This window comes from Gouania willdenowi, chromosome 14 (assembly GCF_900634775.1).
Source record: "Gouania willdenowi chromosome 14, fGouWil2.1, whole genome shotgun sequence".
In the NCBI taxonomy this organism is placed as follows: domain Eukaryota; kingdom Metazoa; phylum Chordata; class Actinopteri; order Blenniiformes; family Gobiesocidae; genus Gouania; species Gouania willdenowi.
The window spans coordinates 28087854-28107081 of record NC_041057.1 but is presented as its reverse complement, the minus strand read 5'-3'; the positions used below and the strand labels follow the sequence as shown (position 1 = coordinate 28107081).

The following is a 19228-nucleotide window of genomic DNA, read 5'->3' as shown; positions in this document are numbered from 1 at the left end:
TACGGGTGCAGATTATATAGAGTAAACAGAGAGGGAGGCTGAACTGGTTAAGCCGAAACCAGTAAAACAAGGGTGGGGTATGATAAAAGAACACAGTGAGCACTGTTACAGAAGAGGAAGGGAATGAATGAAATGCATGCATGTGTGTGATTATCAAAACATGATTGACATTTCTGATGTTATACCTAATTAAACTTATGTTAAATCTAGATATGTTATAGTGTTAAAACTTAAACACAACACATTGATCTAAGAGTTGCTGCAACTGTATGTGGTGACGAATGAAACCTAGTAATTTCTCTCATTTTTTTTAATAAGCATTTTCACGCTCAGAAATCTTGCTCTCGTCCAGATCTCGTGCGTGTGGTCAAAGGTCAAGAGGTGTAAACTTGAGGTATCATAGCTGACATTGCAGGCAGCGAGTCTGACAGAGATTTTGATATTTTTTTCCTTTTGGAGAGTTGATCAAACAACTGATGGCATCACTGGTGATACATTCTGTTTGGTCACACAATGAGGAACCATGGCCATGACCAAGACCAATGAGGAATCAATAAGGAATCATTGAGGACCCAATGAGGAATCAATAAGGAAACAATGAGGAATTAATGAGGAACCAACAAAGAATCAACAAATATCAACGAGGGATCATTGATGAACCAATGAGGAAGAAAGAGGAAAGTTTTTTGGACAGTTCTATTGGAGGCATGAGTCTAAAACACTTGCTGCTTTTGGTTGAACTCAGTTGTTTGGTCGTTTTAATCTTTTGGCCTTCACTACACCTGAACCCAGTTAATCATCAGCCCAGTTTACTTTGCGTTTTATTACTGGTGATTTGCTCTGACAGGAACCCTGCTGTGTTTCATAAAAACACAAAGACTTTTCTTCTAGTGCAGAAAATCAACGACAACCTAGACCAAGTGAGAAAAGGTTTATTGTTGAATTCTCAAAGCAACTATACGGTTTCCTCTTGTGAGTCCTCTGGATATTTCATCTTAAAGTGAAAACAACCCCCCACCACCCCCCCTCCCCACAGTCAAAATTGAGTTTCAGGACAACAGAAATGGAGATAGGAATGCCACTACACTTGATAGTCCAGATAACAAGAGGACTGATAAAGCCTGGGTTAAAGATTCCATTGACTGGCCAATCATCATCGTCGCTGTAGTCTGCCAGTGTCAACAATGGAGTGATAACGATACGCAAAACGAAGCAGAACTTTCACATAAATAAACTGAGTGAAAATCTGAGCGTTGTGACTTGATAGTGACACGAAGATAAGAAATATATTTTTTGTATCCTGTGAACAACCCTTTAATGCAGAGATGGCCAACTGTTATCACAGCGGGAGCCACAAAAATGTGTTTGTCTGATCCACAATAATGCCATTCATATCGGGGTCTTTTCTCCCATGCGCATAAGTCAAAAAAAGCTGTGCAGCAGCTCTGTGTTTGGCTGCGTGCTATTCTCCACCTGTACTTAAATCAGTCACTCCGCACCTCCATCCCGGTTATGCACACTCGGGGTGGAGCGGCCCTGCAATGTGGTCATTCAAATCTGGTCTTACGCGTATTCTACCGTCTGCTTAGGTTCTTTTCCTCTTACGCACTTCTGAACCTGGAATAAGAGCAGCACCCCAAGAAGGTGAAACATTATATTGCACTAGAAATATGGACTTAGTTACAATTGAAGCCACACAGACTCATAATACCAATAGTATCCAGTTGCAGTCCCGGAGCGGAAGCCCCTGACGTGACACAAGCCTCTAGCTGGACGGAAGTGCCCCTGACGTGACAGCGGAAGCTATTTTTCAATGCGACAAACTCAAATTTAGCCAGGAAGTGGAGGCGGTAGTGGTTAGGGCTAGGGTTAGGTTAGTAAAAAAGAAAGGTAAGTATTGCAAAGTTCCAAATTGCCAGAACAGTGGATAGGGTTACTGGTATTCTACGTCACTTTTGTCTAGCCAGAGGCTTGTGTCACGTCAAGGGCTTCCACTCCTGGGCTGCAGCTGGATACTTCTCCATAAAATTGCAGAAGAGACTCTATCCAAACTGATGCTGTCATGGGGGTGGGGGGAGTCACACAAGCACAACAAAGGATTGACCATCAGCATTTCTAATGTTCACATTTACCAGTTCTAAACGGGACAAAATGTGTTACATTTATTTATATTTTATCTGCGCCATCCACTTCTTGTCCTGGAAAGGGGGTGCGTTGCGAATCTGATCAGCTGTTTGCGTGCCGCGTTACGCACGTCAGCTGCTACAGCTCGGTACAATGAAACTCTGAGTCAGACTGATTAAACTATTTTAACACTGTGTACAATGTAAAGCCACAGTTTCATCCAATACAAGAGTAAATAACGAGTGAAACACTTATGACAGATGATGATGATGATGATGACAACTAATGCGTGCTGATCATTTCTGAATGCAGGAATGTAAGAAGTTAATAAAACCAGGTTTTCCACACAAACAAACGATAATCTGGCGTTAATATGAGGGGAAAAATAGCGATTTTAACTGTGGCTCTGACAGAAAAATGTGTCCGATCTTCACCCTGCAATAATCTGATCAATAATCTGATCAAATCAACTGGTTACAATGTTTATCAATGAAGGCTTTTCAAATTAAAAGTGTGCTTTATCATTTTCACAGATTCTGAGCATTAATACAGGAAAGAAGAATTGTGTGGTTTTGTTGTCTTTTTGTAGATTTTCCCAGTATTTTTTTGTTGTTTTGTCTGTTTTTGTTGTCGTTATGTGTATTGTAGTCATTTCTGTGCATTTTCTTTGTCCTGTGTTACAATATTGTCCTTTAATATTGTCTTGTTTTTAAGTCATTTTGTGCCTTTTATTGCAGTTGTTTATGCATTTCTTTTCTAATATTCTATGTTTTCAGAATCAGAATCAGAAATGTTTTTAATGGCCATGTACAGTTTTAAGGACAGTACAAGGAATTTGTCTTGGTGGTTGGTGCACAAAACAAACAACAACAAAAAACAAAGAACAACCCAGCAACAATAATAATAATAATAATAATAATAATAATAATAATAATGATGATAAATATAAAGGATGAGGGATAAATAAAGGATTGGAGCCATTGTATGTATCTTTGTGGTTGTTTTGTGTATTTTTGTGTCATTTTGTGTGTAAAATTTGGGGGATGCACAAAACTAGGCAGCGGCCACCGCGCCGCCAAAAACTCATGTGTCCTTTAAAGACGTCATATATTATTAAATTGTATATTATCAGCCTAGGTTAACGTTTGTTTCCTGATCCTTCACATATTTTCTCTCTTTGGTCAGTTTTGAAACTCTAATAAATCATACATTTTTCTTTTTTGTTTTGTTTTTACTTCTGGAACGAAACAAGAGAACATAGAGGAAATGCAAATGAATTGATATATGATAAGGAAAACTATAGCTACAAATAACAAACAGTCATCTTATTTTGAAGGTTTGGGTCTTCTTTTCAAATCTACACTATTTGGCCAAACACATTGCCTGGCTTGAAAATAAAGCCAAGAGTTTATCTTTAGGTTGAGATATTTTAGGCACAAATATTTAAAATATAAACAAGAAAGGGTAATTACATAAGAGTAGTTGTAGTGACATGGTTATTTCTTTCATTTGGAATAACTTTTGTAATTTGAAAATAAAATAATAGATTTTTGATGAAATAGAACATGTACTTTTGTCATTTTTATTTTATTTAACACTTTATACAATAATCTGAGCTCTATGAAGCCTGTTATTTCATTTGGAATAACTTTTGTAATTTCTTTTTTTTTTTTTTTTTTTTTCTCTTGTCTGCACATTCTGTCAAAGGTTAACACTACAAGAAGTGCAATCTTTTAACAGCAATGCATATTTTGTTATTGCAATTAAATAAATTTATTTATTTCATTGCATAATTGTGACCATCACCAGCCCTCCCTAGGGAAGGGTAAGAAATACTTTATTAAAGGGAGGATGTAAAAAAAGAGAGGGCAGTGTTACACCAAGGTGAGGGGTTGGAGAGGGGTGGGGAAGTTAACAGGGAAGAGGAATACAAGATAGGAAATGGAATGGGTGGGGAGTAGTCGATAGATTTCAAGTGATGTGATGTGAAATTGTGGTTGTGTATATTGTGCTTATTGTTGAGTTATCAAGCCAGTTTGGTGACCAGTGTGCGGCTTAGGAATAATGGTGGTGGCTGTGAGCAGAGGAAGAAGTGAGTGGAAATTCCATAGAACAGGTATTTGGGAACAACGTGTCTGTGGTTGAGCCCAGTATGAGTGTTATCCCACAGCCCAAGGCCAGTGCATCCATGACAAATGTATTTCCAAGAACCGCCACTGCAAAACCCACGAGCCGCCCCCGGGCCCCGGAAGCAGCCAGGCCAGCAGCAAGAGCGGGCAACCCGGGGGCCCCCGGCGACCACACCACACGGCCAAGCAGCCCCCCGAACGCCCCCAAGATCCCAAACCGAGAGGCAACCATCGCCCCCCCCATACACACCCGAGAAAGCCCCAAGGAGCCAAGGACCCAGCGCACCACGCCACCAATCCAACCCCCAACCCCCAGACCCCCCACCCCATCCCCCCCCACCCCCCCCACACCCCCGCGCCCAACCCCCCGAGGGGAGGGCCCAGAGAGCTCCCCGCCCGAGACCCCAGCGGAGCCAAAGCCCACGCCCAGCAGACGACCAGAGCCACGCCGAACGGGCAGCCGGCGGGCACCCGCCGCCGGGCCCAGAGCCAGCAGGGACCCGACCCCAGGCCAGAGGGACCCGGAATGAACGCAGCACCAGGAGCAGCCCGCCCAGGGAGGACGACCACACCCCAAGCCGCATAAGGCACCAGGGGGCCGCCGGGAGTCTCCCCGTCGGCCCCCAGGCACCCCAACCTAGCCCCCCATGGCGCCCCAAATCACCTATTGTTGATGTCGCCCGCGCCACGGGCTTTAGTTTTTTTTTATTTATTTATTTTTTTTTTTTTAAAAGCCAGGGCCCCCTCCAAGGGCCAAGCCAGACCGCCTTGTGCATCCCCAGCACCCTGCCTCACGGGGCACTGCCCAAGCAGGGGCCGTACCATTAGGTATGCAAGGGCGCGGCACGCGGCACCCGCCCCGAAAGACCCCCGCCAGGACCGGCCCGGCCAGCCAGCCAATCACCCCGGGCCCCAGGAGCACCCCCCGGGACCAGGACCCCCCAAGGGCAAGTCCCCGGGCCAAGCCCCCCGGGACGCACCCCCCACCCCCGCCCAGGACCCGGCCACAGCCCAGCAGGACCGCACAGCCCCGGACAGCCCAAGGCCAGCAGCCCAGGGCCCGCCGCCCCCCGGGCAGCGCCAGCCACGGAGCAGCGCCACCCACCGGCCCGCGAGCAACCGGCGATCCCCACCGCGGGGACGGAGGCACCCCAAAGGCACACATCAAGATTTTTGATGAAATAGAACATGTACTTTTGTCATTTTTATTTTATTTAACACTTTATACAATAATCTGAGCTCTATGAAGCCTGTTATTTCATTTGGAATAACTTTTGTAATTTCAAAATAAAATCACAAATATTCGATGAAGCAGAAAATGCACGTTTATCAATTTGTTAATTTATATTTCAATTTTATTTATTGTTTCAGCGAACACTTTATACAATATTGTGAGCTCTACAAGGAAGGTGATACTTTTGCATCCTCACTCACAAATTTTCCCTCTATTTTCACAGTCAAGAGATGAAGTGATGGACTTTGTTTTCCTTCTTTTAGCTCAAAGAAATCCTCCTCATACTACCAACATAACCCACTCTGTTATTGCCAGCACGTACCCACTCATGTGTTTCATAACGAACACAGAGGACGGACAGGAAACTAGATCAAACAAACATGTCGCAAGTTTGAGGCTTTCATGTAAGCGGCACGCCTCTCAGCAGGAGTGTCTGAGAATCAGGAATTTACCATTCATCAGCATGACTTTCTGATTTTTAACCTCCACCAAACTCTTAATCCAACAAATGTGACATTTAAGTGTCAAGTTACTTTGATTTTCCTCCTCACGCTGTGTTTCTGTGATGGTGTCCTCGTGCACACCCCTAAGGAGAGCGCGCTCACTGCACCTTAATGAAGACTGACCTCCACTGTGAACTTGGGCTGGGCTTTGGATGACTGTGCAGTTTCACTCAAAGAGGACAGAGGCGTGTGATAAGCAGCTCGCTGCTCTGTAATTAAACCGTTCTGTTGTGACATTGTTTTGTTGATCATTTGTACCAGACTCTATCCCAGCGACGTGCCACAAAAACGTGATTGTATCCGATTCAAGGGCCACATGATCAACATTCATGTCAACATTTAAAATAATGACCAATCTGAGCATTAATACGGGGAAAAAATGGTTTTGTCTTTATATTTGTCTGTGGTTTTGAGGTTTTGTGTGTTTTTGTTACTTTTTGTGTTCTTTGTGTAATTTTGTATATTTTTCTGTCATTTTCTGCATTTTTGTTGTCATTTTCTGTATTTTCCTGTCATACTATTAAGAACTGAATTATGCAATAGCTGAATATTTTTTCAAATACATAAGAAAGAGGTCGGGGAAAAAAGAAAGAAAAAAAACAGACCTGTGCTATGTTGTTTTTGAACATTGAGCTTCCACGTGTGTGTGCGTGTGTGTGCGTGCGTGTGTGTGTGTGTGTGGGTGTGTGTGTGTGTGTGTGTGTGTGTAAAAGAAAAATGTATGAAATGCATAATGAATTTGATGAGACCCCAGGAAGAATAGCGACTGAGATTTCAGAAGCTAATGTGAATCTTAATAAAATGAAAATGTGTAATTTTGTTAACAGTTTGTGTCTTGTGTTGTGTTGTTGTTTTGTGTGTGTCTGTAGTCATTTTGTTTGTTTAAGCAGTTGTTGTGTCTGTCTTTGTTGTCAGTTTTGTCTTTTATGAGTCATTTTTGTGTGTGTCGTTGTGTATTTTGAGCATTTGTGTACTTTGTGTATGATGTTGGGCTTCATATTCCTTGAATTAAAACACGTATGAGTGTTGTGTCCACTTGGTGGTGTTGCTCTCTGTGAACATGTAGTTAATCTGTAAACACACTGGGCTCTGTTGGAGGAAAGGAAGGAAGGAAAAACTGGCTTATCAGAAACCTGACCAAATATGGCGAGTCGAAACTACTGCCTGTGATGAGAGATAGAAAGTAAAGGTGGAGCCACTCCTCTTAAAGCTGATCTTACCTTCAAACTTAACAAATACATTGGATATTTGATCATTTATTCTCATCCTAATACAATATTGAAATCTGTTCTGCATGTAATATATATATATGTATATAATTTTTTTGTTGTTAATGCTAATTTAACAGTGTAGAAATGTGTGCCTTAAAGGGATGTTAATGATGTCAGCAGGCCCTAAAGACAGGGTTACACCATATTTCTCTTCGACGGGTGCTCAGGTGGTGCTTTACTATGCTTTAAAAAAATGCAACCTAACTTGAACCAAACACACCTATAAACTTGTCCGACATACTGCTTCTGTCAGTGGTTGGATGTTTTTTTTTCTCCCCAGTTTGTTGTACGTGTTTCCTGCGTTTCCTCCACGCACGCACTCACACATGCACTCAAACACACAATGCCTATAATATGAGAGTGAACCAACCGGTTAGACTCGCCCTATTGCAAATACTACAACTATGAGCGGCAGCTGCTTTTTCTGACATGTCGCCCTGAAGCCAGTTTGGCTTTGAAAATGTGTTTTGGTGCAACAGCAAAGAAGTGTGTTGTGACACTGAAGCTCTCTTCAAATGCTCTGTGTTTGTTTATTGGGTGGTCCCTTGAATTCCTACACTACCTTAGGCTGCACTTATGTTTGTCGGACTGGAGCCGGTTTGAGACAATGGTTGATTCAGCCTGACAACAATAGGTGGAAATACAGCTGGCGAGGTGTGTGTGCGCTATGCTTCCACTGATGAGCCACATGAGAACATTTCAAGAAAAAGGAAATGACAACAGGCTGAAAGGAAATGTTTTCTCCACTTTTCATTCATTCTCTGGCTTGCACTCCTCCTGCTGTCGTCCCTCCTCTCTCTCTCTCACTCACTCAACCTGCTTATCTGAACAGGGCAGGGCTGCTTATACTCCAGGCACAGGGGGAGGGCCTTGTCTGCTTTCAATCAATAACCTCTGGAATTCAGAAATACAAGTAGGTCCTGTCTCTGGCAGGCTGCACCATACTCGTGAGGGCGGGCTCTCAGACACAGTCCACCTAATCTGTATCTGCCTGTGTCGCTCTCTGTGTGTGTGCCGGTTTCCACGGGTTTGACTGAGTTTTTTCCAGTCCATCACAATGGCTGATCAAAACTCTCCAGACTACTTCAACTGCACCCTGTGTGTGAACCTGCTCCGAGACCCCGTGGCCATCCCATGTGGACACAGCTTCTGCATGAACTGCATCAGTGGCTACTGGAACGAGGCAGACTACACAGGGATTTACATCTGTCCTCAGTGTAAGATCACGTTCACCCAGAGGCCAGTGCTGCGGCCCAACGCCACCTTGAGCATGGTGGCTGAGAAGATCAAAAAGAGCGGGCTGAACTTGAACCTCAGCACGTCCCAGGGCAACAGCTACGCCGGGCCCAGCGACGTCCCGTGTGACTTCTGCACTGGAAAGAAACTGAAGGCTGTGAAGTCCTGTCTGAACTGTCTGGCGTCTTACTGTGACAAACACCTGAAGCCGCACTACGAGTCGGCCACCTTCAAAAGACACAAGCTGGTGGACGAGTTGGGAAACCTGGACAGAAAGATCTGCCCTCAGCACCAGAAGTCCCTGGAGCTGTTCTGTCGGACTGATCAGATGTGTATCTGTGCCATCTGCACAGTCAGTGAACACAGGGGCCACGATATCGTCTCTGCCGAGGCCGAGAGGGGAGAGAAACAGGCAAGACACGCTCATTTCTTTCTCTTTTGCTACTTTTTCCAAAAGAATTGCTACTCAATAGGACTGGATTGGTTGGTTTCTTGTTTCTTGTCTCTTTCATGATGTATTGCAGCTGAAACTTCTCTTTCTCACACTGGGAATACAAAGATTACAGAGTAACACCAGTGAGAGCAAACAAAGCTGTTTTCCCTCTTAATTCCTGGACTAGAACTACAACAGGAGTTTGTACTTTGACCCATTTCTCTGACGCTATCAGCTACCCTGGCAGGCATTCACCGCCACCAAAACAAACGCAGCTCTCTGATTAGCTGCACAGGGGGGTCGGGGGGCGTGTCTCTCAGGTTTCACCTCTGGAGAGGAAAAGCCATCCAGGCCAGGGAATGTGGTGATCCAGCTGTGGGATAAACACACAGAAACTTCCATCTTTTCCTGTTCTTTCCCACCTGTGGGAGTGAGTGTGCAGGAATGCTGGGGAGGGAAGGCTCTCATCACCTCGGTGTGTAGTCACCGTGGTTGTAACCACAGTCACATGACTCACCCATCAGTGCCTGCCGAACAATGCAGGGCAGATAAGAATCCCACAGATACTGGTGTGAGCAAGGCCAGCTGTCCGAGGACAGAGTGGGGAGTGCTTTCAGAGTTTTCATGTAATAATAATTCAACGTACTTCCTCTGAAATCTCTGTCTCTCGTTTGAAGATTTACAACCTGATCTCCCTTCATCTCCCGCTTGCTCCCCTCCCCTCCCCCCCGTCATGCTGAATCCCCCTCCTGAGATTCCCCACATTCCTAGAGCTTATCTTGAAGAATGGCTTGGAGTAAAAAAGCTGAATTAAAAAGCTGTGTTTTTTTTCTGTCCGTCAACGCTGTGTGCACCTTGAACTACTCCTCAGAAGTCAGACAGCGTACACTCACATTCCTGACGTGGCCTAAATTCCTGCTCAGATTTTTGTCAGGAGGAGTTCTTTCATTACGACCAAGGGCCTCCTCAGACATGCCTTGATGAGTAAGAATGTTGGGCCAGTTAAAGATGAAGCCTGATGGTTAGCACCAGCGGTGAAAGGAACAGATTACAAGTACTCACACTTCTGTAACTGAGTGGCTTTTATGGGTATTTTTCTACTGTTTTAAACTGTTACTCTATTTGTTTGTTTTTTTGTGTGTGTGTGAAATTACAAAAAATGAAACGATCAGTCAACAATCAAATGCATCACACCATAGTCGACCAATCAGATTAAACGTAAAACAGCATTGAATGCTGGGTATTTTCCATGTGATTGCTGATCAAATCTCAGCCATTTTCTATGGATCGGGTGGAGTTTTCTACCTATGTTGTTACCCACATGGCACATTTGGCGTGGCAATGTTTTAGAATTCATAAATTAAGCTATACTTATATATAGTATTTTAATTAACTTAATTGGTGTTATTTTATTAAAAAAAAATTGTACCTTTTGACAAACCTTTTATTTTATACAGATGCTTTTGTTGAAAATAAATTAAGTTCCAATTGTGCAAGATTTCATCTCTTCCTTTTTAAGTTCAGAGGTGTAAATAGTACTGATATATCTACTCAAGTAGACGTACTGTTACGTGATTGAAATTGTACTCAAGTACATGTAAGTCATACATAAAATACTCAAATACAAGTTAAAAAGTATCTCAATTGAATAGTACACTAAGTAAAAGTTACTAGTTACTTTCACCCTCCATGTTTATTTTTGATAATAAATCTTGCCACGGTTCCCTTGCATACAGTAAACATCTCATGTATAAACTTTAAAAGGAAGAGACCAAATCTACCACAATTGGAACTTCATTTATTTTCAACTAAGGCATCTGTATCAAATAAAAGGTTTGTCATATTGTACAATTGCTTTTTTTTTAAATAAAATAACACCAATGAATTCAATTAAAAATTAAAACAAATTCTCAGGCTTTAAGTATAGCTACATTAATGAACTCTCAAACAGTGCCGTGTGGATAACAACAACATAACAGGTAGAAACCACAACCTGAACCAAAGAAAGTGGCTGTGCATTGATCTGAAATTACACGATTAAGAACATATGGAAAATATATCATTTACTCAGTAATGGTTGGGTGTAGAAATGTAACAAATTACTTTACTTCTTTTAAATAACACTTAAGTACAAGTAAAATTACTGATTTGCAAATATACTCAAAAAAGTACAAGTACCCATAAAAGCAACTCAATTACAGTAATGTGAGTATTTGTAATCTGTTACTTTCACCTCTGTTTAAGTTTATACATGAGATGTTTAGCGTATGCAAGGGAACGTGACAAGATTTATTACAAAAAATAAACATGGAAGGTGAAAGTAACTGTTACTTCGGTTACACTTTACTTTAAGTTTTATATAAGGCTGACATTACACTGTCATTAGCATGAGCATGAAAAAGGTGTCATGAGAGCAGTGTCATTCAATAAATTATGACACCTTTGGAGCTATGTTGGCATTTTTTGGGTTAGGTGGAGGGATCTCGTGGGGTTAGGGTAACAAACGACACCTTAATAACACCTTATTCATGCTAATGACAGGTGTCATGTCATAATAGTGACAGTGTAATGTCAGCCTTTATGTATAATATGTTACCGTAACTTTTACTTTGAGTACTATTTAATTGCGCTAATTTTTACTTGTATGACTTACTTGTCCTTCAGTACAATTTCAGTCATGTAACAGTACTTCTACTCGAGTAGATATATCAGTACTCTTTACAGTGCTCAGTAAAAAAGAGGAAAAGCTAACTGGGATGTGATGGATGAGAACCAGTGCTGCTGTGGGAGTGGGAGTTTAGACAGTGAAATCATTGTCTTCCTCCTTTAATCTGCAGAAACTCCTGGGAATCTCCCAAGCTGAGATCAGACAGAAACATCAGGAAAGGGTGAAGGAGCTGGAGGAGCTGAAGACTGCTGTGGATTCACTAAAGGTAAAGGATCAGTTGGTAAAACAAAACAAAAAAAAACATCCTCAAAAGGTTTGTCAGAGTGAGCACTGACACCTGGAGCGTTCCCTGCAGAACTCAGCTCAGAGAGCCATGGTGGAGAGCCAGAAGATGTTCGAGGACATGATCCGCTCCATCGAGAGGATGAGGTCAGAGGTCAGCAAGCTGATCGGAATCAACGAGAAGTCGGCGTTCAACCAGGCCGAGGCTTTGGTGGAGAGGCTGGAGCAGGAGATCGACGAGCTGAAGAAGAAGGAGTCTGGACTCAAACAGCTGTACAGCACCGAGGACCACATCCACTTTCTGCAGGTGAACACACACACATCATACACACATTCATCTGTTCCAGTCAAACCTCCTGATCAGAGCCTCACAACATCGTCTATTTAAACAGATACAGAAGCTGAAATGCATGATTTTACATTAATATATGCACAAAAACATTGACATTTTCATTTTCATTGACCACTTGCAAACAAGTGGTCAATAATCATTTATAATGAGTCTTTGATACACATTCTCATCTTAAACAAGATAAAATAGAACTTTATTTGTCCCACAGTGGGGAAAGAAGAAGAATAAAAGATAGCACAAAAAAATAAAACATCAATAACAAGAGTAGAATAATAATTATAGTTTATTTAGTTTTTTAAAGCAACAAAATAAAAGCACATATTTACAATATTTACACACACAAACATAAATAAGATATAACATTTAGTATAATAATAATATTAATAATAACAGCAATAATATAAGTACACATATTTACAATATTTACAGACAAACATAAATATAACATTAAATATAATAATATTAATAATACTATCAACAATTTAAAAACAACAGCAATAACAAAAGAGTACATATTTACAATATTTACACACACACACACACTAACATAAATATAATATAATATTAAGTATAATAATAATAATTATGATGATAAATAGCAATGACAATATTAATAATAATAACAACACTATAAATTATTTAAAAAACAACAGCAATAATATAAGTGCAAATATTTACAATATTTACACACGCAAACACAAATATGATATATGTTTAAGTATAATAATATTAATTATATTATCAATATTTAATAAACAGCAATAACATAAGCGCACATATTTACAATATATACACACACAAACATAAATATGATATTAACATTATAATACTCATAATATAAACAACAATAATAATAATAATAATAATAATAATAATAATAAAGTACAATCATGAAAAAAATCAGATGAGATGTATTAAAAATAATACATTTTATTTAAAAACTTGCATTCTAAGTGTCAATCCTCCCTCTCCCGTCAGAACTTCAACTACCTCTGCACTCCCACTGACGACGGATTCATTCCCAGAGTGACCGTGAACCCCGACTTCTCGTTTGCGGGAGTCAGGAAAGCTGTGGCGGCGATAAAGGAACGTCTGGAGGAGTTTGGCAGAGAAGAACTGCAGAAGATCTCCAAGTCAGGTGTGACTTCAGCAGCAGTGCACACATCTATTCTAAATATAGCACCAGATGAACCAGATGAGAGTTTGAATGTGATTTTCTTTTGTTTGCAGTGAATGAGGTTCCCGTCTACACCACGGAGAGTCGAACATTAGACAGAAGGAGCAGAGGTGAGGCTCTTCAAGGTTAATCATTGTTTAGAGGCGATGATCACATGGAGGCCATAGACTGTCGTGGTGAACCACAGTGGGGTTGCATCATCCACCTTTCAGTCACAGACACCAGCAAAGTGCATCAACAGGAGCATTAAAGACTTGTTTGGTTCACTCAGTGTCTCGTCTCTGTTTCAGGCAAAGAAATAATAACAGTGGATAGCGCTCCTCCTCCAGAGCCAAAGAGCAGAGCTGACTTTGTCAAATGTAAGTATGGGTTCTTTCACTTTATCTGTCCTTGATAACTCCCAACAACTACTGACACACTGTGTCCTGAGTGCCTGCATTCAAATCAATGTTTAACAATTACTCCTTTGTTTTAAACACATGAGGGCTTTTACAGACCTCAAATCAGTCACAAAGTAGTTATTTATAAAAGATTTTCAACACCAAGAAGTCAGGCCACTGTTACGAGGCTCCTTTCACATCGGTTTAGTCCCAGACTTGGTCCGAATGGTTTTAACACCTTGGTTTGGCTTGGTTTACGTTCAGAGCGACACCTCTGATCCGCTCCAAACAGCCTCTGGTGCAGTTACATGAGCTAACCACTTGAGGGCACCGTTACTGGAGTAGAGACTTCTCTGGGCAGAAAAACAGAAACCTGAAGAAGAGGCTCTCATCTACACGTCAAAGCGAGTGCTTAAAACCTGATTAATGCTACTGCATCATTTGCGCCGAGGGAACGTATCGCTATGCAATTGGCCGCCATTCGGCTAGGACGTTGCAGTGTGTGTGGTTTCAGAGGAGCATTAAAAGGCCCTTTTTTTATCACTTTCAGTCACAGTAAACAATGTTTTATGTTTTTTAAGCGTCTTAAAATTACCTTCTATCCATGTGTGTAATTGTTGGACACAAACATGAGAACGGTTTTAAAAGTGTGCTTTATTCTTCAATATAAACATATGCAACATGCAAACAAAGTATAAAAGTGTATGGAACTATAGACTTTAAACATAACGTCATGTCTGACTGCTCCTCTGGCAGCCTCCGCAGAATGTCGCTCATTGTTTGCTGTTAATGACACACACACACACACACACACACACACACACACACACACACACACACACACACACACACACACACACAGTAGGTGTGGAGTTGAGGCAGAGCAGCGATAATAACAGTAAACGCACACCTTTTGTCTGTGAATGGACTCCGTTTGGCGGTGCTTTACGTGCTGCAGCCATGGAAGAGAATAATAAAACACTGGCGCTTTTTGTCCATCTTGGTTTTCTCTCTGTTTACTGGAAAAGGCAATGACTGGAGGTGAGGTTTGTGGTGGACCAATCACAACCCTTACAGACCACATCGCCTTTTGGGGGGCGCATGTAGGGTTACGGCGTAGGGGTCTACGTCAACGTAGAGAGATATGTGTCGACCTGATGCCATAGCATACATCGGGCTTAACAGTGTGCTTCCTTCTCCATTTGTTCTTTCACAACATTCAACAATGGAGCAGCAACAAGTTGCTTTGCTTTTGGTGGTTTTAAGGTTACTGATCACCTGTGTTTGATCCGCTCTGAGAACAGTTGTGCTCACGGTGCTCATAATCGCTCTAGGCTTAGGTTGCTTCTACACATACCTCATTGGTCCGCACTAGGCTCCGTTTCCTTGCATAGTCCGGTTTGTTTGCGATGGTGTGAAAGATCATTAGAAATCTGGTGCGGACCAAACAAGTAAAGTCTGGTCCGCTGTAAGGTGTGGGAAGGCTGGTGCAATTTTTATGATGTGAGAAAGCAAACCTGGACCAAATATAGGAAGTGAGACCAAAATAAGGATGTGACATTGAAAGATTTGGCGCTACTCCATTTTTTCTGTGTTGTTTTCTTCTTCTTCATCTGAGTGTTGACAGTATTTCACTCAGGTGAAGAAGAAGTAGGCTGAATTATTCTGTCCAATAAGCAAGTGACTGGTTTGCCCATGTGATGTTGTTTTGAAAGTTTGGTGCACTTGGCAAAGAGCAGTGTGAACACGAACCAGACCAAATTGAAATGCAGAGATGTTGCAGATTCACCACCTGAACCGCAGAGAGTCCACTGGACTATACATGTGAAAGCACCCTTAAATTGGAAACGCTCAGAGACAAGTAAAAACATCCACTCTAAAACTGTTTGATCCGCTCTAGGCTTCGTTTGCGTGTTCACACTGACCCAAACGAGGCGGACTATCAGAGGACGCAAATCCTAGGGTACATTCACACCGATGGATTCGAGAGTGTTTTGACCGCTCTAGGATCCGTCGGTATGAATGCACCCTAAGCTTACCAGGAAGACCATGATCTGAAATGGTTTCTTGTCTTTCCTCAGACTTCTTCCAGCTCAAACTGGACCCCAACACAGCCTACAAGGAGCTTTACATCTCTGACAACAACAGGAAAGTCACCCGCACCAGGGACCATCAGTCCTACGGAGACAACCCCGACCGCTTCGACAGCTTCGCACAGGTTCTCTGTCGCGAGGCCTTATCCGGAGGTCGTTTTTACTGGGAGATCGAGTGGAGCGGTGAGTTCTCCATCGGCGTGGCCTACAAAAGCATCAGCCGAAAGGGCAAAGGGTCGCTGTGCCTGCTGGGGTACAACGACAAGTCCTGGAGCCTCCTGTGCTCCGACTCGGGTTACTCCGCCTGGCACAACAGGGTGGACAAGCCTGTGAGCGGTCCCCACTCGCCACGGATAGGCGTGTACTTGGACCACACCGCAGGCGTGCTGGCCTTTTACAGCATCAGTAACACCATGAGCCTCCTGCACAGGTTTGAAACCACGTTTGTTGAGCCTCTCTATCCAGGCTTTGGCGTGGGAACTTCAGTCAAGATCTGCAACATCAAATGAATTTTACAAATGAACAGTACCGTGTATGATCGCTCCACTCAGTGTAAGGCTTTGCTTTCGGAGAAACGTCTGTTCGTGTTATGAAACCACAGAGAAATGCTCCTTCAAAATACGCCTGTTCTGTTTTCTCTTCAGGTTGTTTTGAATGGCTGTGAATCCCACATTCATCATTTCTTTATGAGGCACGTGATCACTGAACGATCACACACTTACAATTATCAACACAAGTGTTATCAACGTTTACCAGGTGCTGGATTTTATTTGTAAAATACTAAAAGAGTCTCTGCAAACACATGCTTCCATTCACACCCAGGTATTACTTCATAATGGGTGTGATGTATTTAGTTATTAAAATAACATGTCACTACATTGCATAAATGTCAAAAATAAAGTGCACCCGTATTATGATTAGTTCACTAACATATACCAGTAATTATGATCTCTTTCCATCAGATGGATTTATTTTTATTTCACTATATCATGTTTTGATAATGTTGACAGCTTTTTTTTTTTTTTTTTTCACTTGGACTAACCTTTATTTATCGCGTATGTTTGTCTAGAAAACAAGACTGTAATTCCCTTCCAGAAAAGACTGGTTTTGTAATGAAGCTATTCCCTGGTAGTTTGTAATAAACAACTATTTAATGAACTCAGCTGCTTTGATTAATGGCTTAAAACTACTTCAGATTCCACAGCACAATTTTAGTCAACACTATGGCTACTTGGGGAAAATTTCAGGAATGCTGATTTAGAATATTAAAAACAACATAAATCCAATAAAATGTCCTTCATACTGGACTGCAAGTGAGTCCAACATTAAACCACAGTTTAAATGGAACCTGATTTAATGACAGTGTTTTAGAGCCACACTGAGTTATGGTTTTTTTTCAAGACCAAAAGAAGAAAGTGACAAAATTACGATAATAAACCTAAATTATTATGAGATTGAATAAATAATATTATGAGAATAAAGTGATAATATTGAAAGAATGAAATTATAGTATTGTAAGAATAAATTGATAATATTTGGGAGAATAAAGTGGTATTACAAAAAATGTGTAATACAAGAACAAAGTGATGATATTGCAAGAATAAATTGATAATATTATGAGAATAAAGTCATAATATTTCAAGAATAAAGTGATAATGCGAGAATAACGTGATAATATATTACAAAAAACTTGTAATATGAGAATAAAGTGATGATATTACAATGATAAATTGATAATTTTGCAAGAATACAGTGATTATATTATAGAGAAAAAAGAATGTGGTGATTTCCTTCAAATGTGTGTGATTTCGACTCCAGAATAGTCAAATTTTCTTGCAGAATAAAGTGACAACATTACGAGAATAAAGACATAATATTACGAGGATGAATTTGTTTTATTACGAGAATAGTGATATTACAAAAAAATAACTTGTAATAAGAGAATAAGTGATAATATTATGAGAATAAAATTATAATATTATGAGAATAAAATTATAATATTATGAGAATGAAGTCATTCTATCATTAGGAAAAAAGAAAAAGGTGATTTCCTCCAAATCCTTGTGATTTCTACTCTGGAATAGTCACATTTTCTTAAATACAGTTTGTTAATAGTTGATAATAATATGGTGTATGAGCACAGTGGCAGTGGTTAGCACGTCCGCCTTGAAGCCCAGCGTCAAAAGATGAAGTTATCAATTATTTGTGAAATGAGGGAACTGCACTGTGTATCTACAGTACATCTGTAGATATGGATATATAAAGAAAATGATAACTTTATTCTATTCTCATTAACTTTATTCCCTCCTTAACCCAATGGGGCCCTAAATCTATGTCGGCGCCTGCTGGTGGGTAGTGGTGCAACGAAACATTTATTATTGCATGAAAAAATGAAGGTCCTGCAGTCAAAATAATGTTATATTAAAAAAAGTAAACAAGAGTTATGTGATGAATAAAGTTTTAGAAAACTATACATATGGGTTAAGCAGGTAAATATGAATATAGCACAACTTCTAAACTACAACTTGTTAATAGTAAACAAAAGGAAACAAACAAAATTAAAACTGCAAGCAGGGAACCTGCAGGGTCAGCCAAGCAGGCAGCACCCTCTGGGAACCAAGGAGGCCCGGGCCCCTCCCCAGACACCCCACTGAGCTAATGCTTCCGCTCATCCCCCCAGCATCCATGAGCGAGCCACCAGAGCCGCGGACTCAGCCAGCGCCCTGCCCTCAGACCCCCACCAATATTACCTCCCACACAGCCACGTCCTAACATCAAGCCCCCCCAGAGGAAGGCCAGGGGCCACCCCCACCCAAGACCCCAGCAGAGGAGCTGAGACCCCCACCAGGAGGACAACATGCACCACGCTAGCCAGGCAGCCAGCGGGCACCCACCAGAGGACAGGCCCAGAGCCAGGACTAGTGGGACCTTGATATGTAATTACAGAACTTTCTCCAGGCCAGCTACCATTGTACACTGATAGTACACACCAAGGCCTCTGTCTGAGAAGACTCTGCTTTGTTTTGATTACTGCTATCAGCAACATACATAACAATGAGAGCACTGAGCAGCAGCAGATCCACTGACCCACACACACTAAAAGCCAGTTGACCTCCGAATCCCAGACCAAAAATCTTTGACCAAAAGAACCCTGTGTCCGCATCTGACCAGCAACCCTAAAGCTAGACTCCATCTCATTCCTCAAATCCACCACAACAGACCTGGTGTCACGGTCTGATTTTACCTCATACTGAGATCGATTATGAGCATGCACACTAACGGAAAATGAATTTTTGGTAGTTCTGCTGTGATTTTTGCTACTTCTGCCGTGCTGAGATTGTTGATT

The 19228-nt window shown here is 41.5% G+C and overlaps 1 protein-coding gene across 1 annotated transcript; it reads left to right on the top strand.

Moving 5' to 3' along the window:
- Positions 1–8313: 8313 nt before the first annotated feature.
- On the top strand, positions 8314–19228 carry ftr82 (finTRIM family, member 82). Its single transcript, XM_028466994.1, has 7 exons — positions 8314–8909; positions 11768–11863; positions 11954–12187; positions 13211–13370; positions 13463–13519; positions 13700–13768; positions 15871–19228. Exons 1-7 carry the CDS (start codon positions 8319–8321, stop codon positions 16389–16391), a joined length of 1728 nt encoding a protein of 575 aa, XP_028322795.1. The 5' UTR covers positions 8314–8318; the 3' UTR covers positions 16392–19228.